The following is a 27,133-nucleotide window of genomic DNA, read 5'->3' as shown; positions in this document are numbered from 1 at the left end:
TGTTCACTGTTTTATGGGACCAGTGAATGGATCACTCAATACCCTTTGATGTTTGGGATACTGAAGACTGTACCTAGAGGAGTTACCCCACCCTTCTCTCTTCAGAAAACTCATGTGAGGGGAGGGTACCACTTGTGTCATCTGAGAATCTTTCCTTAGAAAAGTCACCTCTCTTTGGTAAGTGAGTTGAATCTTTTCTGAGTCCTGAGGGCAAACAAGCTCCTCATTTTCCAAGCTTCTGAATGTCTCACTTCAGTCTCCTCTGTTCACATAACTTCTCCACAGAAGAAAATCCATCGTGAAGGAATTTAGGCCTGTCTACCCTTCCCAGTTATGCTGACAGTAATATCAACCAACACCAACCTCCATTTGGAGTGCGGTCACATTCACAGAGACGGGATCTCCAGAGCATGGAGAAGCACAGTAAAATACTTGTTTGAAACCTCCACCTTTATGGCAGGGCTCTTATAGGGGTGTGTCAGAGTGGCTGATTACACCACCAACTCTTCAAGGCTTGTGCAAACGTACAGGTGGTTAAGTTGATCCAACCTGAAAAGTTAAGCTGGCTTGAGCAATAAGCATCTCAGGAAACCATAATAAACTGAAGGTCCTTCTTTAAAATTAGTGAACTGCATTAGATTATAGAAAGCTAGGAACAAAGGTATCTTCCCAAAATATGGCTAAATTAAACTTCCTGTCAGCCAAAAGGCTGATTTCCTATCAGTTTATAGGCATATTTAATTTGGCTTACAATAAAGTTGGTATTCTTTGCCCTGAAAACAAAACCCAATCCTACTTCTTAGTAACTGCTAAATTGGTGGTAGTTGTAGGTGATGGCTGGACACACAGATGTAATGTGCATTATTTTAAAAGCACAAAGACAATGACATCATTTTGATCTATTTTTAATCATCACATTCATTTTGGAATTTCACATAACATTTAAGGATAGCATGCCATCATTAAAAGTTTATCAAAAGGAGCATGGACCAAAAAGAAAACCTGACTCACGTGATGTAAGCAATCTATGACAGCCCAGTCATGACACTGAGGATACCAGGCCATTATGACACTAGTTAAATGTGAAAACGATCTGTGAAATGTGAAGTAACTTCTTTAAAGCTGGCAAAATCCAGAAATCAGTATTTATTATTTAACGTAGATATAACACCTCAGTCTGTGAATTGGAAACATATTGGAGAAAAGCCCCCAGTGCCTTCGGAAAGAGGATTCCTAGCAAAACAGAAAGACAGGCACACAAAATCTCTTCTAACATTCTTTCCTCTTCATATCATCTCTTTCCTCCTCATACCATGTCTTTCCTCTCCCCTCAAAAACACTTGGGTTGGAGAATGATCCGATATAATTAATTTACGCCGGAGTGTCTAATCCAGGAACAAGTATTCCTTCTTCCAGGGATCTAAGCAATCTACACCTTCTCTACAATTGGAGATCAAAGGCTCAGTTTAGAACTGGGTTTAGATTCCGGTTCTGCTACCTACTTTCTGTGTGGCCTGTGTGCAGCTTAACCTCCATGGAGCTCTGTTTTCGGATCCATGAAGTGGGGGGGTAATAAACATTTACTTATGGTACACTTGCATGCATTTAACTAATTCAACAAATTTTTACTGACTGCCTACTGAATCAGCAGGTATTGTTCTACATGGCTGAGATTAAAGTAGTGACATCAAAACAGACAAAGTTTCTGTGCTCATTGAGCTTACATGCTAATTGGGGAAAGGGAAACATAATAAACAAATAAACAAATATATAACACTAAGAAGGAGATGTGCTATAGCAAAAAATCAAGTATAGCAGTGGTTGTGAAGAAGTTTATAGGGAACCTAGGAGGTTGGAATTTGTCATCCAAGAGCCTCTCTGAAAAGGTGACATTTGAGCAGACACATCAAGTGAGAAATGAAGTGAGTCATGTGAATTTCTGGGTGGCATACAAATGCAGGCAGAAGGAAGAACAAATGGAAAGGCTTGTGAAGAAGTAGGCTTTGAATATTTGAGTAAAAATTGATGGTTGGCAACTTTGAAAACTATTCTGTAAACGGGGTGGTTCTATATGGTTTTACAGGCTTTTATTCAGGAGCTGGGAATCACTGAAGGGTTTAAGCAAATAATTTACATAATCTGACACACTATAGAAGGAAGCTTTAGGCTGTGCGTGGTGGCTCATGCCTGTAATCCCAGCACTTTGGAACGCTGAGACGGGCGGATTGCTTGAGCTCAGGAGTTTGAGACCAGCCTAAGCAACATGGCGAAACCCCATCTCTACCAAAAATACAAAAAGTAGCTGGGCATAGTGGCAAATGCCTGTGGTCCCAGCCATTTGGGAGGCTGAGGTAGGAAGATTGCTTGAGCCTGATAAGTGGAAGCTGCAGTGAGCTGAGATCACACCACTACATTCCAGCCAAAAAAAAAAGAGGAATCTTTCAGCATATGGGATGTACTGTAGGAGGGACAAGGGGTGGAACCAGGAAGACCACATATGAGATTTCCACAGTAATCTGAGGGAGGAGAACAGTTGATGGTGGTTTGGGCCACAGAGTTTCTAGGGAAAGGTGGTGAGAAATGTTTAGATTCTAGATTTACTTTCAAGATTGAGCCAGTGGGACTGGGTCTGGCTAGCTGTGTGAAAGGAGTCAAGAATGACTGTAAGGTTTTTAGTTTCAGCACCTGAAAAAATAGAGCTGACATTCATTGACATGCGGAAGACTCGAGAAGCTGGTCTGGCTGATGTGGAACAGGGTAATCAGTAATTGGGCTTTGGATTTGTTAGGTTTGAGATGACTACTGGATGTTCAACTAGAGATGTCAAATAGGCAATTCAAAATGTAAGAAATAACTTGATCCATGGCCAAGCTTTATATGAATGCATGAACTCAGGTTAAAAACAAGTCAATTCATGTTACTCCATGACAACTGCATGTTCTCTAACCAAGGCCAGAGTAAATGAGTGGGTAGCTGGGTTTACACACATAAATCACTGCTCTTTCTGAAAATTCTGGGAAACACATTCAACTTTCTTCTTTGAGCAGTGGCAGCAACAATAAAAACAAGTGCGTAATAATAATCTAGTAAGGGTACAGTTGTGGAACTCATTGTTGAACTTCAGTTACAGATCTCTCTCTGGCTTTCAAATGCTGAATATCACTGTTTCTTATAGTAACTAATTAGCTACCTTATTTATGAGTAGCCATGAGAAAAATAAAGATTTCAAAAACTTGAAGACCCTATCTATTTCACTCTCCAAAAGCAGTTAAGGCCTTCCACATTAGCTGACATTAGTAAGCAACCCATAGTTAGACTTTATAAAAAATAACAAACAAACCCATAAACTGATATGCTCTGAGTTGATCTCTAGGACTTTAAAATGTACTTGCTAAAATTTGTAGTGAAAGAACAAATTATATTTAAAAAGATTTTGAATATCATTCTTAATTTCACTTACACTTTATTGATGTAATTTTTTGTCTTGTTTTATAAAACACCTGAGGCACAAATTTTATCACCAGCAGATACTATCTTCTTGCCATTACCAAAGAAAACAATGTTTCCAAGGAACATGGACACAGCATGTCTAACCTGTGCATAAGTGGCCTGAAACACTGAAAATAAAAAACAAACATGCATGACTCTCTCACCTACCTAATTCCAAATCTATTTAGAATGAACACTTATTTTTTATGTCATGTACAGACCCACAGTGAGACAGAAAAAGCCAAATTAAAAATGTGTTACCTCTATGCATTTCTACTGAAAAAACAAATATCTGACCTGTTACCTAACATGAGTCCTGAGTGAGGATGTAAGTCACTAGAATTTCTAAGACAGGCCAAGGGTGGTGGCTCACGCCTGTAATCCCAGCACTTTGGGAGGCCAAAGTGGGCAGATTGCCTGAGCCCCGGAGTTCAAGACCAGCCTGGGCAACATGGCAAAACCCTCTCTCTGCCAGAAAAAAGAAAAAAAAAAATTAGCCAGGTGTGGTGGTGTGTGGTTGTAGTCCCAGCCTCTTGGGAGGCTGACATGAGAGGATCACTTGAGACTGGGTGGAGGTTGCAGTAAGCCATGATCACGTCACTGCACTCTAGCCTGGGCCACAGAGTGAGACCCTATCTCAAAAAAAAAAAAAAAAAGAAAAAGAAAAAAAGAAAGAATGTCTGAAACAGAAACATTAGACACAGAGTGTCACAATATTTTCAAAGTGTTTTTGGTAGGAAAAAAAACCCAACATAATATATTCCTTTAGTTTCTGAATTCTTCAAGCATCCTTGTTAATTTTGTTGATGTAAGACTTCTAAGATAAAATGTTTTTTATATTATTCACGAAAAGAAATAATGAGATAGGACAACAGTATACATGAAAACTGTCATACATTTCACAGGTAGTCAAATAAATGTAAATTAATGTAACCATAAGATACCACTTTTCATCTACTGTCAGTAAAAAAGACCTAAAATACTCAAAGCTGAGGGGAGTGTAGGGAAGTTCTACACTGTCACGTTGATGGTCACAATGTAAACTGATACAATTTTTCTGAAGCACAATTTGTCAATCTTTACCAAAAACTCTATAAATATGTGCAAACTCTTTACCTAGAAATTCTACATCAACAAATTTAACCTGAGAAAATAATCATAAAAGTATAAAAAATATGTAATTTTAAGAATGTTCATCACATCACTGATTATAACAGAAGCAATGAGAAGAACCTAAATGTCCAGCCACATGAAAGTGATTAAATTTTGGCATATTTATACAACGGAACACTAGGTAGCCTTTATAACTGTAACACAATTAAATGTTTACTGGAAATATATAATATATGGCACTGGATGAAAATATAACATTAGATAAAAAAGTAAACATGAAGCCATTGGGAGTATGGCTCAATTTTTGTAAAAAGGTGTATGTGTGTTTATGTATATATATATGTACAGGCCTGTATGTGTACATATTTATATGTATATGATACAAATGAAGGCAACAAAAGTCTTAAAACAGATATACCTAAAAGGCATGAATAATCAGTTTGGGGGAGATTACAGGTAATTTTTTTCCCTTTTGCTTATCTGCAATAGTTTTTAAATTCTATAACAAATATGTAGGCTGCAAAATGAATAACACTAAAATACTTACATATTAAACTTTTAAAATAAAGTACAGATTTTGAGCACTTTGAGGAGTAATTTTATTTATTTATTTATTTATGTATTTATTTATTTATTTGAGACAGAGTCTTGCTCTGTTCCCCAGGCTGGAGTGCAATGGCATGATCTCAGCTCGCTGCAGCCTCTGCCTCCTGGGCAGTACTTCTCATGCCTCAGCCTCCTGAGAAGCTGGAACTACAGGTGTGAGTCACCATGCCCAGATAATTTTTATATTTTTAGTAGAGATGGGATTTTGCCACACTGGCCAGGCTGGTCTCGAACTCCTGATCTCAAGTGATCCTCCCGTCTCAGCCTCCCAAAGTGCTGGGATTACCAGAGTGAGCAACTGCACCTGGCTGAGGAGTAATTACCTATAAATTTAAAAACTAATTATCTATGAATCTAAAAGCTAATCCCCAACAAAACACAAAGTAACTTCTGGTCGGGCATGGTGGCTCAGGGTTGTAATCCTAGCACTTTGGGAGGCTGAAGTGGGTGGATCACCTGAGGTCGTCAGGAGTTCGAGACTAGCCTGGCCAACATGGCAAAACCCTGTCTCTACTAAAAATACAAAAAATAGGCCGAGTGTGGTGGCAGGCGCCGTAATCCCAGCTACTCGGGAGGCTGAGGCAGGAAAATCACTTGAATCCAGGGGGCGGAGGTTGCAGTGAGCTGAGATCGTGCCACTTCACTCCAGCCTGGGCAAAAGAGTGAACTGTTTCTCAAAAAACAAACAAACAAACAAACAAAGCAACTTCTACCTTGAAAACAGATATTTGAATTAAAACATTAAAACATACGTCTACACTGAAAAATAAATAGGTGTAAAAAGCTTTTATACACACTAGCAGTTCATTACACTTTTCTTTTTGACCATAATGTAGTATTCCTAGATGGAGTTCTATTAAACAGGTATTTTCTCAGAGAAATCATATTATAATTGGAGGTTAAGTACTCAATTGAAGACCTGACAACAGATGCAATGGACAATGTCACACAAGAAAAGATACCATGTAAAATGCCTTACATACTTTGAAATAGTAAAATTGTGCTATAGGTTAAGTAAAAGGCATAAACATATAAGAAATTCAATGTCCTAAAAATTGTACTGAAATACAGCATTTGAAAAGTACTAGTAGTCAACCTATTTAAAACTAGAACACTAAGTTTAATGAACGTTATGTACTCAGGTAGTAATTGTTTGGCTTGCCTTATTAGAATTTGGCAAATTCTGGAAGAAATTACTAAAAGAGCTCATCTCTGATCTTTAACAATTGGGCAGTGGAATATAGGGTGTTCAACCTGATCAAGCCCTACTGTGAAAAAGTTCCTGCAACAAGAAGGGGCATCTCAAATCGCTCCTCTGACCTTTAAAAGCTACACTGGAGCTCTACAGTGTTTAGAAGTACTCATAAAAGGTTCTATTTATGAGAATTTGGAAAAAATAATCTCATGAACCCAATCATGCTACGGACTAATTTTATGGTATGTATATCCACACAAATAACCATCAGCTAGCCCATCAGCTAGCCCATCCGATGTTTTGATAAGCCTCTGCTCTTATAAGTAATTTCCCCTGACAACTACTGCTTCCCTGGTTCATTCTTCAGAGTATTGGGAAATGCTGCAGGAATCAAAATGCATGGCTAACGTGGGGGAAAAAAAAAAAAAAAAAAAAAAAAGAGCAAAGGAGAGAAAAATACCAAGTAGCAGAGAAAAAAACCCAAGACAACTTGAAACATGTACTATTTAAACTAACGGGACACTAGAAAGGCATGGAGATGTTACATCAAAACTATTAATAATAAAAGTATTTGTTTTACTTAATAGCCTTCACTACACCCCAAGTTTTTTCTCCCTTGAGTAACACACCTATCTACAAAATCTGATTTCTAAAACTGACATATTAGGAGGTGATAATTTGCTTTTAAAAACTTTCCACAGATATCTATCAAATGTGCATTTGAACTGTGTTTCTAGGTACCAAAGTTTGATTTTTTTTTCTCCTTAGAGATTGTCTGGTCCAACTCATTACGTGGAGGGATTCAATTATTTTCTGGTAAGATTCTTGACAGGTAGTAACTTAGTTTTTTCTTGAACACTCCTAGTAAAGGGAAGTATGGTGTCTCAGAAGTAGAGTCACACACAAGTTGACTGTCCAACTGTGGGTCAGATTTCCCTCAGAAAAAAATGAAATCTACTTCCCTGTAACTGACACCCTCCTGCTTCTATTTTTGTCCCATCCAACCATCCTGGATAAAGTCCAACCCCTACCCACACCATAGTCCCTGAAACATTTGAGGACAGATAAAGCATTCCTCCCATGCCCTATTTTTACCAGTCAACTTCTCCATGGCAAGTGTGTATAATTCAGTGGAAAGTACATAGCCCCTGGAGTCAGACTTCAGTAGATTCCTGGTTGTACATTCTTGGAAAACTTCTTTAAGTCTCATTTATGTTTCCTCCTCTGTGACAGGGCAACATCCTAGTCTTACTGGAGCATTCTGGAGAAGAAATGAGTTGGCAGAGCGGATGCCCAGCAGAGTGCTCGACTCAGTGAAGAACGTCAAGAATGTGATTGACTCTCTTCCCTCCAGCTTATTCGAGCTTTGTTTAACTACACATTTCTGTCATTCAGAAATTGGATAAGCCCACACATTTTCTGAAACTGCTAATCTCAAAGAACAGATCACATCAGATTTACAAGCAGCGCAATATCCTGGTCTGAGTTTTCTTCCTCCTTCCTCACTCTGTGCTTCCTTTACTGTAGAGGCTGAGAAAGAAAGGTCCTTACATCCCTCGTAGTACAACAGATACTCCAGGTAACTTAAGGGCTGGTCTAAAGTAGAAAAGAAAGGTATAAGGGTCCCATCCAGTAGAGGGAGAAGATAAGTATTAGATTTACTATGGCTTTGTCACTGAAAATCTGCCAAATGCAAGCTCTTGGTGGTCACCAGTGCCACCAGCCCTGACAGCTTGAATAAAATGTATTGTGTAATGTAGGAAGAAGTATGGGCTTTGGAGCCAGGCTTTCCAGATTCAAATCCTTATACCACAATTTGCTTGATGCATAATGCTGGACAAGTTACTTAGTTCCTCTGTCCTTGGTTTCCTCATTGAGGATAATTATAGTTACTACTTTTTGCTTTGGTAACACTATCTAAGCATCAATGGAAAGGAAGGAAGAAAGGAAGAGCAGGGGCAAAAAAGAAGAGGGAGGGGAATTATAGAAAGTCATCGTGAAGGTCTAGTCTTATTCTTGTTTTCTTATATTGTTTACTCCAACCTACACAATGCAAACAAGTCTTCTATCCCTGTGCATTGTGATGTTAAGTCAGGGCCAGATGAGAATTCTTTCTAGGTAACCAAAACATAGTGTCCTCAGGGTCATTTCCTTTGCCATAGTGGAGAACAAATGCTAATAGAGATGACATGATTTAAAAACATCTGACTTATAGGCAGTAGAAAGGAATGTGAAGACTTTCTAAAGTATATAATCTTGGCTTAAATAAGTGAGAGTTCTTTCATGTTCTGATTTCACCGCACTCTTGCACATCAGATATGAACATAAATGACTTTTCATTAATTAATCAGTTTCATTAATGAACTATCATAAATACTTCTTTACTAAATTTTCTTAACATGATTTTTTACGTCTCTGTGGGTCATACTTTCCATACTAGTCCATGTGTACTACATGTGAGCAGCTGAACTCTAGAGGCACTAAAACTCAAACCTCCATAGCTGGTGCTATAAACTTTGCCTTGGCAAGGCTTCCTCCTCCTTTAGCCTGATTCTTGCGCTTAGCTTGCTTGGGCTCTGGCTCCAGGCTATGTCTGATTCTCTGGGCTCTGGTACTAACCCTGGCCCAATCTTATGCCCCCATTTTCACCCATAAAACATGGTGTTTTATATTACATTAAAACGTATAACAAAGAAAGGAGATAATGAAGAGAAAAAGGAGGAGAAAAAACAATGAAATCAGTAAAAAGTTGGGGTGGAGAAATAACCTACAATTTTTTTACACTGTTTCATTTTATACACTATCAATCCTGGGAAGCTGTCTGTGACAACAGAACAGACATGCATCCCTAGACATGTATATTTAAGTATATGTATCTAGAAATATAATCCATATTGCTAAAAACCAATGAAAATTCATACTGACCTTAGGGGGTTTAAACGGATAGTCTGGTGAAAAGGTAATGTCAAGAAAGAACACCCCTCCTTCATAGACAGATCCTGGGGGTCCCAATATAGTTGACCTCCATTCATAAATGTTGTCTCCTTTGGGTCCAGCACTGAAATAAGACATACAAATGAAATGTGCTTAGAAATTATATAAAGGCTGGAATTTAACAAAATCTATTTATGATAACCAATTGAGCAATTCCATAAAAACACAAAAAGTTAATCAGTTAACTCTCTGTTAAGATTCATATTGTTACTACTTAATAAAAGAACACCAAGATCCTCTTTTGTCATTCACAACCCTAAGCCTATGGAACAAGAGTCCAAGGACCATAGGCCAGAGGCAGGAACACAAATGTTTAATAAAAGCATGAAATTATTTGTGATGTCAGAGACAAAATTTCAAAGTTAGAAGGGCCTCTAGGGAATGACTAGTCTGATCCCTTTGCTAACAACTGAGAACACAAAGGAGGTTCAATGTTCATCATCCAAAGTCTCTGCTCAAATATCATATCCCATCTGAATCTTCCTTTCTTTCTTCCCACCCAAAGGACTTCCTGACCCACACATCATGAGCAATGTCTGTAGATGGTAAGATGTATCATTTTGTTTTATAACTGTGTTTTGTAACTACTGCTTCTTTCCACCCTCCCTAGAATGTGCTTGAGGAACAGATTGTACCTTGTCCTTAGTGCCTCCTAAGTCAGTATGTTGGATGATGATGGATTAATAACAAAGCAAATGAAGAAGCCACATGACTACTAGCAGTACACATGTCCCTGAGTTTCAGAGAATTTTGCTGAAAACAATATGGCCCACATGAGTCAAGTGAATTGTATTAGTTCTCTCAGGTGAAAAGAAGGGCAAAATGAGATTAGGATTTAGCTTTCCAGTGTTCTTTTTGTTTCATCAAGCTATTACCTACATGTAATAATAACAGAATACTAGAAATTCTCCTCACACCCTATAACAAAGTAGGCAACCCTATTAAGAGGCTTGGGAAAGATTTTGTTGCCAATAAAGATTCAGCTTCTTTTCCCTCTTATTTTGAAATGAGTTTATATCTACAAAAAACTCATTACTAAGCAGCCATTTTATCACAAACAGCCATTCGTAATTTAAAAAACTCCATAAACTTAGCAAAAGTGGAATAGAAGGAAATTTCTTTAACCTGATAAAAGACATCTATCAAAAACCTCACATCAACTACTATATTCAATGGTAAAATATTAAAAACACTCCCTTTAAATTGATGAATAAGACAAGAATGGCTGTTATCCCCACTTCTAATCAGTACTGTACTAGAGATCATATTTATCAAAGTATGAAAATCAGAAGGAAAAATAAAAGGTATATGGATTGAGATAGAAGAAATAAAATAGTATTTGTAGTATATATATATGGGCTTTTTTCCCCGTGAACCTAAATACTACAAATATATATATATATATTTGTATGGGCTTTTTTCCCTGTGAACCTAAATACTATATATATGTATATATACACAATCTATTAAACTTAATAAAAAGAGTTTAGCGAAATTGCTAGATATAAGTTCAATATCCAAATATCAACTTCATTTCAATACACCACCAGAAAATGCATTTTTTTTTTTTGAGACAGGGTCTCACTATGTTGCCCAGGCTAGTCTTGGACTCCTGGGCTCAAGTCATTCTTTGGTCTCAGCCTCTCAAGTAGCTGGGTTTACGGGCACGCATCACTGGACCACACCTGGCTCCTAGAAAATGTATTTTTAAATGAGTTGCAATAGGTCTTGTAAGGAAGCTATGAATAAAGTCATAAAAGATGTGTAAGATCTTTATGGAGAAAATTATATAAAACTTACTGAAAAATACTCATAAGAGTTAAATAAATGGAGAGAGATACCAAGTTTATGGGTAGGGAGACCTGATATCAGATGTCAATTTCCCCAAATTGATTAATCACAATTCCAATTAAAAAGTCCAACTGCTTTTTAAAACCAAAATTCGACAAGCTGATTTACAACTTTTTTTGGAAGCTCAAAGAAATTCCTTAAACTTTTCCACACACATAAGAAAACCTGATTTATGTCAACTGATGGGACTAGGAAAAGTTTTTATATTTGAAAATCAGAGAAACTGGATTTTTACCCTCAGTAAATAAACAAACTCTGTTGCAGATGGATTAAATATTTAAATGCAAAAGTCAAAATTTTAGAGTTTGACTGAAGAGAGTGACAAGGCAAGCCATAAACTGAGAAAAGATATTTGGATCATATAAAAGTGACCAAATGCTAGTGTTGAGAATATACAAGTTCCTAAGAATCAACTAAAAAAAGACTAACTCTATTAAAAAATACATAAATATTTCCAAAAAAAGGGAAACACAAATGGCCAATAATCATATGAAAAATGCTCAATATCATCAAAATCGGGGAAATGAAACTGAAAATCACAATTCAGTAATATTATTTTACAAAATGCAAAGGCAAAAATAAATGCCAGATAAAACCACGTGTTGATGAGGATGTGGAAAAACCAGAACTGCTATGTACTGCTGATGAGTATGAGTAATCACTCTGGATAAGAACATAGGCTCATCTAGTTAAGTTGAATATATAGTTGACCCCTAAACAACAGGTCTGCATTGCGTGGGTCAACTTAGATGAAGCAAATTTCAAGAAAATACACTAGAAAAATTTGAGATTCGTGACAATTTGAAAAAATTCGCTGACAAAGCACTAGCCTAGAAATACTGAAAAATTAAGAGAAAGTTAGGAATGTCATGAGTGCACAAAATATACAAAGGTATTAGTTTTTCTCATTTACTACCAGAAAATATATACCAATCTCTTATGGAAAAGTTAAAATTATACACACAAACCATACATGACGCCATGTGCATTTAAAAGAAATGTAAGCAAACACAGAGAGTATTAAATCACAATAAAATGCATAAAAGTAACTGTGGTACACACTGTACTACTGTAATAATCTTGTAGCCACCTCCTGTTGCTATTGCAATGAACTCAGCTATTGCCAATAGCTGCCTAAAATGCCTAAAACGCCATGTGACAAAAATCATCTCTGCATGAGCAGTTCATCTCTCCAGCAAATTGCATACTGCGGTAAAAGCTGATCTCTCTCAGTTCTCGCCTATTTTTCATTGTGTTTGTGCAATACCGTAAACCTTAAATAACACCATGGGATCCATACGAAGGGCCACTAGTGATTCTGGAAGTGCTCCCAACAAGCAGAGAAAAGTCATGCCATTACAAGAAAAAGTTGAATTACTTGACATACACTGTAGATTGAGGTCTACAGTTGTGGTTAGCTGCCATTTCATCTTGTAAACAGATGATATAAACTTAGGGTAACAATAAACACAGTACAGTACTGTAAATGCATTTTCTCTTCCTTATGACTTTCTTAATATTTTCTCTTTTCTAGTTTACTTTATTGTAAGAATACAGCATATATACATATAACATGCAAAACATGTGCTAACTGAAAGGTTTACGTTATGAGTAAGGCTTCTTGTCAACAGTAGGGTATTATTAGTAGTTAAATTTGGAGAAAGTCAGAAGTTATATGTGAATTTTTGATGGCATGGGGGGTTGGTACCTCTAACCCCTGAGTTGTTCAAGGGTCAACTGTACACATATTTTACAACATAGCAATTATACTCCCAGGTATATACTACAGAGAAACTTTTACATGTGTGTATCACCAGAAGACACTGAGAATGTTTACAGAAGCACTATTTATAATAGCAAAATTGGAGACAACACAAATGGCTACTGACAGAAAAATGGGTAGGAATACTATACAGCAGTGAAAATATACAGATTAACATGAATGAATCTTAAAAATATATTGAATAAAAAATTAAGACTAAAAAGAATATATACAGTATGATACTATTTCTACAAAGCTTAAAAACAAGCAAACAAGGATATATACTATTGAGGGACATAGAAATATGAGGTAAGAAAAGAAAAGGAGTAAGAAGAAAGTTCAGAAGAGTGGTTTCCTGGGTGGGAACAGAGGTTAGAGAAGCAGCACACTGGAGCTTCAATGGTTCTGGGTATGTTTTACTTCTCAGTGTGTGCAGTGGACTCAGGTGCTTTCTGTTTTATTACTAGGTTTTCTAATCTGCCATGTGTTAGATACATTATTACATATGTACCAAATTCTTACATTAAGAAAAATTATGTCAATCTACCAATATGGTAAGAAAAGCAACATGTTGCATATGTACAGTGTGATCCTACTGTATAAATTAAAAAACGATCCTACTTTTTTAATTTATAAGATCCTACTGTATGAATTTACAGGTCCTATGGTATGAATATTTTATATTATTTATGGATACATATCTATGTCCAAGTCTTTTAAGAAATTATCTGGAAAGATAAACCTAAATTCATGATAGTGGTTATGAGAACAACAAGGGATGAAGGGGAGTTGGGAGATGGGAGGAAATAGATGTAGAGATGGGAAATGAAGCAGAGTTAAATTTTATTTCTAGTGTTTGATTTCTCTTGTTTAAAAAAAGATGAAGTCAATAAAATCACAGTTATCCTAGTTCATTGCAAAGGGCTGGAATATATTGAGAAGCAGTGGTGTAAGGGACTACAGTACAGCATTCCTCCCCCATTGCCCCGTTACCTCCTTCTCCTGAGGCTGGCAATGAGGCACAGATGGAGTATATTCAGCCCAGATGACAATAAAGCTTTGGCAACAACAGCCTCTTGTTGCCAGACAGGCTCACTCACTCAGAGGAATAATACACATGGTTATGCCTTGAGCTATAATTAAATCCAATATGAATAGATAACCTTATCAGAAGGAAGATCTTAAACGTAGAGAAAATTACAGGTTTATGGTTACAACATTACTTCAAGGTAGATTAATACATTCAGTTAAAAAATACACACAGGTGAGTGTATATAGCTATGAAATAACATACACAAACACATCTAGCAAATCCCAAGCTATAATTTCTCTGAGTCACTGTAAGAAATCTTAAAATAGCCTCCCAAGGATGGTAACCACAGTAAATTATAAGATACAGGCTAAATAAGGAGTCGCTACCAAATAGTGCGGCTGAGGAAGGGACTCCGAAGTAGAAGACAGCAGTATCCCACCAAGAAGGGCAATGTCTGCAGATAATATAAACCCAATTTTTGCCCATTCCAAGTTTTATTTGGCTCTCAGTCAGAACTCCAAGTTTTATTGGTTCTTTGAAGTTAGTCAGCTGTCTATGTAGTTATTAACAGTGGGCTAAAATAACCCAGCTAATATTATCACTCTGAATTGGTTTATGTTGTCAAAGTGTGCCTCTTTAAGAAATCTTAGCCAGTAGCAACAAACTATCTTGATAACAGACTGGTCTTCTAAAATGCATATAAAACTAGCCTGCAATCACAGCACTTTCGGAGGCCGAGGCAGGCGGATCATTTGAGGCCAGGAGTTCCAGACCAGCCTGGCCAACCTGGTGAAACCCCATCTCTATTAATAAAATACAAAAATTTGCCAGGTGTGGTGGTGGGCGCCTGTAATCCCAGCTACTTGGGAGGAGTATCTGGGATACTCCTATCCCAGGAGATAGGAGATGGGATACTATCTGAGGCAGGAGAATTGCTTGAACCTAGGAGGTGGAGGTTGCAATGAGCCAAGATCACGCCACTGCACTCCAGCCTGGGTGGCAGAGTAAGACTCTAAAAAAAAAAAAAAAAAAAAAAATGCACATACAACTATTTCCCTCATATAAAAATTTTAACATTTTAGAAATCTTCTAACATTTTAGAAATGTATCACTTGAAATCCCAAAGCTTACAGCAGTGGTTCTTCAACTGCACAGCCCTCTGCCCCACTCCTATTTGGATACGTACCAGTTGAGAACCCAACATCCAAAACTTTGCTGTATAATATGGTAGCCATGTGGCTATTAAGCACTTGAAATGTGGCTAGGCAAATTGAAATGTGCTTTCTGTATGTGTAAAATATACACCAAAGTTTGAAGACTTAATGCAAAAGAAAGTAAAATAGCTCATTAATAATTTTAATTACTATTTACCTGTTAATTTAATAATTAACGAACAACTACATGTTGAAATGGTATAATACTTGGAATGTACCGGTGTAAAAATTTATTAAAATATGCTTCGCCTATTGCTTTTTCCTTTAGAGTGGCTATCAGGAAATTTAAAATTACATACATGGCTCACATCATATTTCTAAATCATGAATCAAGAATTGAGAAAGAAATCTGTAGACTGGGCTGGGCGCGGTGGCACAAGCCTGTAATCCCAGCACTTTGGGAGGCCGAAACGGGCGGATCATGAGGTCAGGAGATCGAGACCATCCTGGCTAACACGGTGAAACCCCGTCTCTACTAAAAAAAATACAAAAAATAAACTAGCAGGGTGTGGTGGCGGCGCCTGTAGTCCCAGCTACTCGGGAGGCTAAGGCAGGAGAATGGCATGAACCCGGGAGGCGGAACTTGCAGTGAGCTCAGATCCAGCCACTGCACTCCAGCCTAGGCAACAGTGCGAGACTCTGTCTCAAAAAAAAAAAAAAAAAAGTCAGTAAACTGTTTTTTACTTTTAATGATCACTTATCTCTCAAGCTGATCAAATAAAATTTGGTGCCGGAGGACACTTGCAGTACAGAGCAATGATGAAGAACATAAACAGGCTCTGGAGTCAGACTAAGTTGTCTGAATCCTAGCCTTGGCATTTAAAGCCTGGTAGGACCTGGGTAAATGTGTAATTTTTCTATGTCTTAGTTTCCTCGACTGCAAAATGAGATAATTATAGTACCAATCTTGTAAATTTTTAGTAGAATTGTACTCACACAACTTGGAAAATAGTAACCCTCCAAAGGTCAGTTACTGTTGTGGTTGCTGTTACATGTTGTAGATGATCAAAAATACACTCAAAGAGGCTGTTTTGTAAATTTATAAGAATGGTTTCAGAACTGAAAAACAAGGCTACAAAGATGTGTACATCAAAAAATAATAGTAATGATTCTGTAAACTAATCTTATGATGTATATTTAGACATAGCAGAACTTTAGAAAACATGTATATTCACTGCTGCCACTCTTAGGAAATTTAAATTATCAATGAATAGAATGTTTATTTAACATCAGGATTTTCAGGTATTAGGTTATTTAGTAATGTTTTCCCACTTGCAACATTCTGAAAATGATCAATTCCCTTACTGTTTTATTTTCAGATTTTTTTTTTAATAAGAAAAAAACCTAAAGCTTTCATAGTTAAATTTCAAAATAAAAACACAATGAGGTAAATCTTTTAGAATGAAAAATTACGATTTGGCTGAATGCCCAAGGTTGCTGCTTCAGGAGAAATTCTGCAACGGAATCAAACCACGTTCAGCTTCCCATGCTGCAGCCTACAGTGGATGAGCCCCTATGTACAGCTGAAATATTACATGCAATAAAAGTCATGAAAATAATTAGGCTCTCACTGTCTTTACTTAAGATCATAAGATGCTTTTAATATACTGAATACTTTTCAATCTGCTGTGCCACATCTGTGATTCTAAGACCAAGAGTTTTTGGCTCTGTCTACTGCTTTTTCACTTAACACTGACTTTGGGACACGTAAAGAGGAAGGATGCCTTGGCAATGTTGGGATTCTGGCTCCGTAGAAAGAATATGTATGACTTGCCACCACTTTTCACTTAACCTTTCTGTGCCTCAATCCCTTCGTAAGTAAAATGAGATAATGGTACCTCAAAATAAAGTAAAATATCTCATTAGTAATTTTAATAATTACTCTTTATCTATTTAATAATTACAGGTTAATAATAATTACCGGTTGAAATGGCGGGCTAAAAATGTATTAAAATAAAATTCACCTATTTCTTTTTTCCTCTTTTTAATGTGACTACTAGGATATTTAAAATTACATACATAGCTCACAGTATATTTCTACTTCATGAATCAAAGAAGCTGGGAGGTTATTGGGAGGTTTAATGATATTATTACAAAAAAAGTGCTTAGAACCTTGCTTGAACATACCAAATGCTGAATAAACATTAGCTATGTATATTATAAGTCTAAATCTTGATTGAAGGGATTATAATTGATGGCATAACTCGAATAAATTAAAGGGGAATGGGCTTTTTAAAATTAATATTCATAGAATAAGCTAGCTGAAAATAAAGTTTTAACGGCAATGGATACCTAAATTGTGTGTTTAAAAAATCTAATCGTACTACACAGCAAGTGAGAATTGCTGTCTGTTAATCCCACAACCCAGTGAAATTATCTTACAATATGTGTGTGACTGATCAGGTAGGGAACATCTTGTCTGAACAATAGGTGTTCAGTCCTTGTAAATCCAGGGAACTGACCTGAAATTACTAGGGATGGGGTAGTGAGAAGATGACGAGGGGATTTTTCAAAAGCTTTAGCAATCCTTCCTTATAAGCAGAGTCCATGTAACTGAATTCATCCTTCCTGTGGGAAAGTACATTGTTCACATTCAAACTATATACTGCACCTATGTCTAAAGCCCCTTTGGAAGCTAGCTGCAGGGATATTGAGATTTTGGCATACACCACTAGAGAAGGTGTTTCTCTAGTGGCAGTCTCCCTCTAATTTAGGGTTCTACTCCATTTTGTTTGTCCTCTTCAATGTCTGCCTACTTAGGGGCTCTACCGTCAGCTACCTAGTCTTTTCACCTTCATTCTGGGTATCTCATTATCTACCTTTGACAATCACCTACCAAACTGTTAGCATCTCTAATCTGGTCATAAATCTGAGAGTCATCCTTGACCATGCCTCTTTTTTCTCCTCTGCTCTAAGTCCCCCAAATCCTGTTGAATCTTACTTCAGTGTTCTCTCTGTACTATGATTATTGGCCGCATCAGCTCTCATTTAGATTATGGCACCAGCGTCTTGCATGGTTTCCCTGCCTCCAGTTTTGCTTCCTTCCAATCTGTTCACCAAACTGCAGATAGGGTAATTTCCAGAAGCTCCTTTAAGTAGGATCTTTTGCTTCCCTGCTTTCTCTAGGTTCTTCATGATCAAGCCCAAAGTTCTTTGTAGCATACAAGGTCTTTCATAAAGAATTGGCTCCTGCTTACACTTCTGGTCCCACCCCTTGCCATCCCAAAGCTCCCCTTCAACTCGATTACTCCAATCATACTGGAACTACCTGCAGAGCTTTCAAGAGAGCTGGGCTCTTTCTTGTCTCCTGGCTTTTGCATAAGATGTTCTGTAGGTCTGACCATTCTATTTGACCCCTAGTCCATAACTTAGCTGCAACCTTTCCGATCTGCTAAAAGCTGTACTAGGTTCTCCATTCTGTGCAAATATAAACGTTATGAAAACATATACATAGGACCTCTAATTTTGGTGGAAAAAGACATATTAAGAAACAGTATTAACTGGATCATAGGAAAAAAAGAACTCTATACTGACAGTGAAAAGGCATTCCCTATGCCCCCCAGAGGGTGTTCAGAAACAGGCCAGTTCTGTAGTGTCTGAGAGGAGGACAAATGAAGACTAGTATTCCATAAACCCCTGAGATTCCCTGTATTTGTATTAATTTTTTCTAAAAACCAATACTGCCAAAGTCTACCAAAACATCTTAGGAAGTTAGCATATAATAGGGCTGATAGAAAAGATCCATTTCATACACTGAACTCCATGCAGAACTGGACTGTTAATTTTATCCTCCATAAGGCTTCTTTCTAGTCCTTAAACATCTGGTTCTAATTCTCCTGAAATATTCCAAGAAAAATAATTATTTTGTACTTTTTGGTCAGTGAGTGCTTAATGAACAGGAATGATGTTTACCCTCAATCACACTTTACAGATTTGAGATGTAAAGATGAAAAAAATGATTTTGGTGATCTTTCACCAAATATCATTTTAAAGTCACTATTGTTACCTACTCTGTACCCTTTGTTATATCACTGTCAACAACTTAGCAGAGAGGAAGAAATAGAAGAAAAAGAATATTTTAAATGAAAAAATAACTACTACTTAATAATCATAATACTTCCCTTTCCCAGGGAAAGTAGTAGCCAGCAAGCTTAGAGAGTGAACTAGCCTTCTATGAGTCACTGAGAAAGGAAGACTTCTTCAGCAAGTTCATGACACTCCTCGACTTCCCTGCCTCTTTTTGTGTTACCGGTGTGTATATTTCATTTTCCCAATGTGTGGATACACCGCAATGAGTACACAACTATGCCAACAGACTTAAAATTTTAAGACACATAACTGAATAAAGTAGTGAGCAGGGATAAGTAGAGAAATTGGGAAAAGGAAGAAAGACTACAGGGAAAAACTGTATAATCTTCCTTTTCTTTTTAAGCTACACTTTTATAATACGTATTTACTTGTAAACATAAAGATCAACCATGGAATCAACAAGAACTAAGTCTTACTTTTTACACGTTGAGTATCTCTTATTGAAATGCTTGGGACCAAAAGTTTTCCAGATTTAAAATTTTCAAATTTTGGATGTTCAACCTGTATATACATGGGTTGTTAGAAATAGGTTATGATTATAAAGACTTTGGAAACCATCTAGATTTCAACTTTTTTTTATAACACAGAAGCAAGCAAGCATTAGAACTGGAATAGAAATCCATTCAGTTGGACAATTAGGCATAAAATCAATCAGAATTAAAATACTGAATTACAAAATCTGCAATCCTTTAATTAGCTGAAACGACTCTAGAAATGAGCTGTGTTGTTCTCAACCTTTTTTCCCCTTTTCCACTATACCTTTCTCTCCTTGCAGTAAAAATGGCTCACTTCAGCAGTGATTCTCAGCATGTATATGGGGGAAGGGGAAAGAAAGGAATACTTAGGAAAAATGAAAAGGCTCCTTCTCTGCTGAATGCTTCCACTGAAAGCCTTCACTTCAAAGGCAATAATATTAAGGGTCAGAAAAGTGAAGTGCTTTGCTCAAGGTCACACCCAGAGAAGAAAACCTGAACCCTCTAATCCAGGGTTCCCCAACTCCCAGTACCAGTCCGTGGCCTGTTAGGAAGCAGGCCACACAGCAGGAGGTAAGCAGCAGGTGAGTGAGCAAAGCTTCATGTGTACTTACAGGCGCTCCCCATTGTTCATATTACTCGCATTATCCCGTGACACTGTTGTTGTTACAAGGCAAAGCAAGAAACTAGTAGGGCTCACCTCTTCCTTGACCTCTGCACTTATACCATGGCAACAGTAAGTTTCTCTTTAAGGGCTCTAATTTCCCTTTTCTATATCAGTTGTATGACATCTTGCATGCTAATGTCCTCTTCCTGTCAGATCACTGGTGGCATTAGATTCTCATAGGAACGCAAACCCTACTGTGAAGTGTGCATGCGAGGATCTAGGTTGTGCGCTCCTTATGAGAATCTAGTACCTAACGATCTGTTACTGTCTCCCATCACCCTCAGATGGGACCGTCTAGATGTAGAAAAACAAGCTCAGGTCTCCCACTGATTCTACATGATGGTGAGTTACATAATTATTTCATTATGTATTACAATGTAATAATAGAAATAAAGTGCATAATAAATGTAACGTGCTTGAATCATCCCAAAACCATCCCCCGACCCACGCCATCTGTTGAAAAATTGTCTTCTATGAAACTGGTTCATGGTGCCAAAAAGGTGGGGGACCACTGCTCTAATTCTAAAGTGAAGACTCTTACCCTGTCACTACTCCTGCCAATTAGATACGAAGACTGAAGAAAAAAACCAGAAAGGTAACCATTATGATAAACTACCCTGCTTGACGGACACCAGAGATTAAGTTGCGCATCGGAGTGTATTTTTCAACCTTTTCTTCCTGGGCATGTTTCAAATATGTAATGAAAGGCCTCAAGATACTCAGGGTTTCCAGAAATAGCCTCTCTTATCTGTACTGTAAGAACACTTGGGCCTGTGAGCTAGCCAATGTAGCAAAGAGTATTTCTTAAATTAATTCCACCCCCACCTCCCACCTGTTAGAGAGGGAAGCTGTGGAGTTTTAATGTATCTACCCATCTTATCTGCAGTATAAACAAGCTTTTGACAAGAATGCAAACCACTGCTGTACCTACACAGTTTTCAGGAAGCCAAATCCCTTCTCAAAAATTTTCAATTCTCAAAAATGTTACTACTCATACATGGCGGAATGTAAAGCTCCCTGGTATCATTCTAATTGCATAATTATTACTTTCTAATATTTACAAAAGTAATCACAGTAAAAATTTCATTTTTAAGATGGGGCAGATCGGAGGGACAGTTAACTATCTCAGACAGATTAGTTAAGGTATGTAATTTGTGTTCTCACTCAAGTGGGAGTTGAACAATGAGAACACATGGACAGAGGGAGGAGAACATCACACACCGGGGCCTGTCGGGGGGTGGGGGCGCTAGCGGAGGGATAACATTTGGAGAAATACCTAACGTAGGTGACGGGTTGATGAGTGCAGCAAACCATCATGGCCCGTGTATACCTATGTAACAAAACTGCATGTTCTGCACATGTACCCCAGAACTTAAAGGTCTAATTTAAAAAAAAAGAAATGTAATTTGTATAGTTATTATCAAGACAAATTGTTTCTAAAGTGGGTTAAATACCTACAAGACACTCAATACACTTTTCTTTGGCTGAGAACATCTTTTGTTTCTTGGCTATCTATGAAAATAATAAACAATTTCTTCATACAGTTGTTTAGTTTATTCCTAAAAAGGTTGGCTGTGATATCCCACTATCTGCATTTTTTTTTTAATTCCTTACACAATCATCTAGCTCCAAGACCCATCATCACTGTCCTCTTCTACCATGCTGTTTGGAAGCCAACGTTATCAAAGCAGAGGAAGTGGAAGACAACTCAACCAGAAGACTAACAGCAAAAGTGACCTATACACAGAGACACTTAATAAATGCTTGTTGAAGAATAATAAAGAAATATCTAACGTAGAACATGAATCTATTACCATAACATAGTGGTAAAGAAAGTACGCTTCAGATCCAGAGATGAAGGGTCCAAAGCCTGCACTGCCACTTACCTTGTAACTCAGAACAAGTTACTTAATCTCTTGATGTTACAGTTGTCCATCTCTGAAAAAGTAGCTACTTCAGAAAGTTGATGTGAGCATCAAATGAATATATGTAAAGTGCCTAGAACAGTGCCTGGCTCATAGTAAGGGCTATGTAAGTTTATGCTATTGATGGTGGTGGTAGCGCATCTGGATTGGCCACTGTGGGGACACTGGCCATAGTGGCGGAGGCATGTCTGGGGCTGTGCGCTCTGTGAAGCTGGCAGGGGCAGGGAACAGGTGATCCCAGTGGAATCCCCAGACCCTACCGAGTTGGCAGGGTGGGGGCCTGCACTTCTAGGCGCAGCTGCAGCTGCCCAGCAGTGGTTCTGACCTGGGCATTCCTGTGCTCTTAGGACCTGGAAAGCCCCCTGCCCCTGCAGGCTCGTAAGTGCCTGCTCCCATTCCCTGGCCTATTCCTGGTCCCAGCACCTGCTCCAGTGCAGAGCAAAGTTATAGCTGAGCCTGGGCACTGTTGCAACCTGGTTGGGTGTGCACACACTTGGGCTGGTGCTGACATGCCAGCCCCCCACCCCCACCACTTTGGCCCCCTCTGAAGCTTTGGGTGCTGATGAGCTCAGGGAGGGAGGCCGGGGGTGTTGAGGGAAACTCAGCATGGGCCTGTAGGCACCCCTCAGCATAGACAGCCTGGGTACCACAGACAGCATGTTGATGGTGGTGGGAGGCAGACAGGTACCTATGTGGGAGGTGGTAGGTCCCGGTGAAATCCCACCTTCAAGCCAGGAACCACCTGAATTCTGGGGACTGGGCTGCCAATCCAAGGTGGAGTATGCAACCCAGAGTGAGAACTTCATTGATGCCTCTTGGCCAGTCGAATGGTGCTTTTTCTAGGCCCGACCATGGACCAATCAGCACATACTTCCTTCATTCTGAGCACATAAAAACCTCAGACTCAGCCAGACTCAGACATTCACTGGTACAACCTGCCTGCTGAAAGGAGTTACCCACTTTGGGTCTCCTGAGAGCTGTTCTGTCACTCAATAAAGCTTCTCTCTGTCTTGCTCACCCTCCAGTTGTCTGCATAACCTCATTCTTCCCAGATGTGGGACAAGAACTTGAAAACTGCAGTGGCAGGGCCAGGTCAGCTCAGGAGCCGTGGGCTGGAGCAGGATGGTGGGACTGAAAGAGCTGTAGTACAAACAAGCTGAAACATGCCCCCGTGAAAACATGCTCTCCTCCATTTGCCACGCTGCAGGCAAAGAGAAAGAAGAGCTGCAGCTCTCCTGGAAACCCAGATCTCAGGGCTCCCTGAGCCAGAGCCGTGACACACTATAATACCTTCTATGGGGCTCTGCAGTTCCTGGCATCTCTGAGCTTTCAGGTACCACTGCATTCCCCTTGTCTGGATGTGGGTGCCTGCAGTGGAAGCCTCTTGTGGTACATCTGTTACAGCAACAGCCTTGCACAGAGCTGGCACCCATAGCTGCCCGCCTTGCCACAGGAGCTGGTGTACCTGGCTGTGTGCAGTGACCAGACCTCACAATTGCTCACTCACACACCCCTCGCCACTTTGTGCCTGGCTCACCCTTGGCAGGTGTAAGATCCAGGCCAGTAGTGCAAGCTGAGTGTAGCCTGCTGGGCCGAGTGGGTGGAACAAACCCAGTGGGCATGAGCAAAACTCAAGCAGAGGCGCTGCCAGTCACAGGTTTCCAGCTGGTGAAGTGACACCTGAGGATCCCGTGACACTACTGTTACCAGGCAAAGCAAGAAACTAGGAGGGCTCACCTCTTCCTTGACCTCTGCACTTATACCATGGAAACAGTAAGAATTTCTCTTTAAGAGCTCTAATTTCCCTCTTCTATACCAGCTGTATGACATCTTGCATGCTAACGTCTCTCTGTCCCCCATACTTCTCCCCACCAAATGCTGAGATCATGAAAAAAATGCACAAATGACCTGATAAATCCCACCATTCTTGGTTTATAATTCAGTGAAGAATACCTTCAGTTTTGCATCATCCATTCTATAACATCTGAAGGCAGAGCCAGGACAAAGTTCCCACATACTCTGAAACAGTGGCTTTACAATTAATCCTCTCACCTCCATGATATACACACATTACTACTTCAACAAAAACAAGAGGTTTGTTTTTGTTTTTCTTTTTTTTCTTTTTTTTAAGTTTAGGGGAAGAAAGGCCAAGTGTCAGCTCTGTTCAGGAAGAAAAGTGCTAGATAGTTAAAATAGGCTCTGTAAATAATAATCCAAGAATAAAAGATATTGATTGATTGCCAACAAGAAGTAGTGTTGAGGCCAGATGTGGCTCATGCCTGTAATCCCAGCACTTTGGGAGGATGAAGTGGGTGGATCACTTGAGGTTAGGAGTTGGAGATCAGCCTGGCCAACATAATGAAACCCTGTCTCTATTAAAAATACAAAAAGTAGCTGGGCGTGGTTGCAGGCACCTGTAACCACGCCCAGCTACTGTACTTGGGAGGCTGAGATTACTTGGGAGGCTTGAACCCTGGATGAGGAGGCTGCAGTGAGCCAAGATCATGCCACTGCACTCCAGCCTGGGTCACAGAGCGAGACTCCATCTCAAAAAAAAAAAGTAGTGTTAAGTGGACTCACTTAAATACTTTCCTATGATTACTTCAGGAAATCAAGACTCCCACAGGACTAAAATACTAGCTATACAGTGTTGAGACTTATTTTCAGTAGTTACCCACTGATATGGCTTGACTGTGTTCCCACCCAAATTTCTTCTTCAATTGTAGTTCCCATAATCCCCATGTGTCATGGAGGGACCCAGTGGGAGGTAACTGAATCACGGGGGTGGGTTTTTCCCATGCTGTTCTCCTGAGAGTGAATAAATCGCATGAGATCTGAAAGTTTTATAAAGGGCAGTTCTCCTGCACACACTCTCTTGCCTGCCACCATGTAAGACCTGCCTTTGCTCCCCCTTCACCTCCTGCCATGATTGTGAGGCCTTCTAGCCATGTGAAACTGTGAGTTCATTATACCTCTTTTTCTTTATAAATTACCCAGTCTTGGGTATTTCTTTACAGCAGTATGAAAATGGAGTAAAACACACATCTTGTGTCAGTGCTCATTATGTGTAGGGCACGGTACTGTGATCTAGGCAAGATAAAGAACATTCTTGATTCCCAAAGGGCTTCCTGTCTGGGCAAGAAGAGAGAAGGTAAGACATATTTGTTCCACAGGATTCATAATCAAGATGCTATGGGAACCCTGCAAAAAAAAAAAGTTTCCATTTCCTGGTAGGTGAGCTTCTTCACCCTGTCTTATACCACAGTAGTACCATGTTTCATTTCAGCAGTGACCTGAGAAAAAGAAACATTGGGTTCTCTCAGGATGAGTATATGATTTGAACAAGTCCCACAGGAGGTTCTGACATGAACTGCATCTCCTCCAGGGAAAGGCTTCATAAAAGGGGTGGCAATTAAGCAATTAAGCTGGGCTGGAAAGGTGAAGTGGATTTTAACTGGTACAGGGAGATAAAGCATAACAGACTAAGGGCACTTCATGGAAAAAGGCAGGGAGAAGAAAGTGGGTTGCCTGTTGGAAGAACAGCAAATATACCAGGATGGCTGAGGTTAGATAGGGTAGGGCCTTACATGACATAACAAGGAATTGGAAGAGTACTCCGGAGAACTGTGATATTCAAATCTGTTGCTCTTAGGAGCTGCACGGCTCCACTGAGGTCTTTTGGGGTCATTCAGTTCGCTGCTCCCGCCCCAGCTGAGATTCAACAAGACAAACTCCACTGTGTTTGTGTACATTGTCAGTACATAATTTCTTTAAATACTCTTTGAATAAAAGGAGTTCACTGCTTTAAAAAGAGCTTGAACAGCTTCTGGAACTCCCACCCTGCCCCAACAACAAAAAAGCCTGGATCCCAAAGCAGACCAGACGAATCAGAATCTAATGAACAACTAGAATCACCATGATAGAACTACTATTACAGACTATGGAGTCACTGAGGGCCTCAAAGTGTGGTCCAGCAAGAAGCAGCACTGGGCAAACCTACTGAATAAGAAACTACATTTTTGGCAAGGTCCTTGGATGACTGGTGTGTACATTAAAAGTTTGATAGGCCAGTGAAACCTCATCTCTACTAAAAATACAAAAAACTAGCCGGGCGAGGTGGTGGATGCCTGTAGTCCCAGCTACTCGGGAGGCTGAGGCAGGAGAATAGCGTAAACCCGGGAGGCGGAGCTTGCAGTGAGCAGAGATCGCGCCACTGCACTCCAGCCTGGGCGACAGAGCGAGACTCCATCTCAAAAAAAAAAAAAAAAAAAAAAAAAGTTTGACAGGCACTAGAGGAAGGTTTTAAATAGGAAACACATAATGAAATTCACATAAGAATATTCACCATTTACTGAGCATCTTCTATGTGCCAGATATTGAGCACCTTTCATATCACTGAGCTCTCTTATCTGTAAAAAAGGCAACATTTTTTACCTTGTGAGGCTATAATAAGAATTAAGACATTTTATATTTATATACATTCAGTGTCAAATGTAGTGTCTGGCAAAGAGTAGGTTCTTTAAAAATTGTAAGTATTATCATTCATATATAGTTTTCAAATTATTTTCACTCTGCAAACTTAAATGTTATCTAAAACTAAAGGTCAAAGAAATTCAGTGACTTGGCAATGGTTACACAGTAAATGATGAAATTGCATTTCAAACCTAGATGAGCACTGAAAAGCTCATCTTCTTTCCCATACAACACTCTGACAGCAAGGCT

General features: G+C 38.9%; 1 protein-coding gene across 2 annotated transcripts in view; it reads right to left on the bottom strand.

Annotated features, from left to right (window-relative positions):
- Positions 1–27,133, bottom strand: part of UBE2E2 (ubiquitin conjugating enzyme E2 E2) — a 377,612-nt gene that overhangs the window by 76,512 nt on the left and 273,967 nt on the right. For both annotated transcript variants that reach the window (XM_008009278.3, XM_008009279.3), the window contains exon 4: positions 9,329–9,461. In XM_008009278.3, the coding sequence (XP_008007469.1) occupies positions 9,329–9,461 (133 nt within the window). The remainder of the gene's footprint in view (positions 1–9,328; positions 9,462–27,133) is intronic.

The sequence above is a fragment of the Chlorocebus sabaeus genome, chromosome 15 (assembly GCF_047675955.1).
Source record: "Chlorocebus sabaeus isolate Y175 chromosome 15, mChlSab1.0.hap1, whole genome shotgun sequence".
NCBI classification, from domain to species: domain Eukaryota; kingdom Metazoa; phylum Chordata; class Mammalia; order Primates; family Cercopithecidae; genus Chlorocebus; species Chlorocebus sabaeus.
This window is presented reverse-complemented; position numbering and strand designations above follow the sequence as displayed.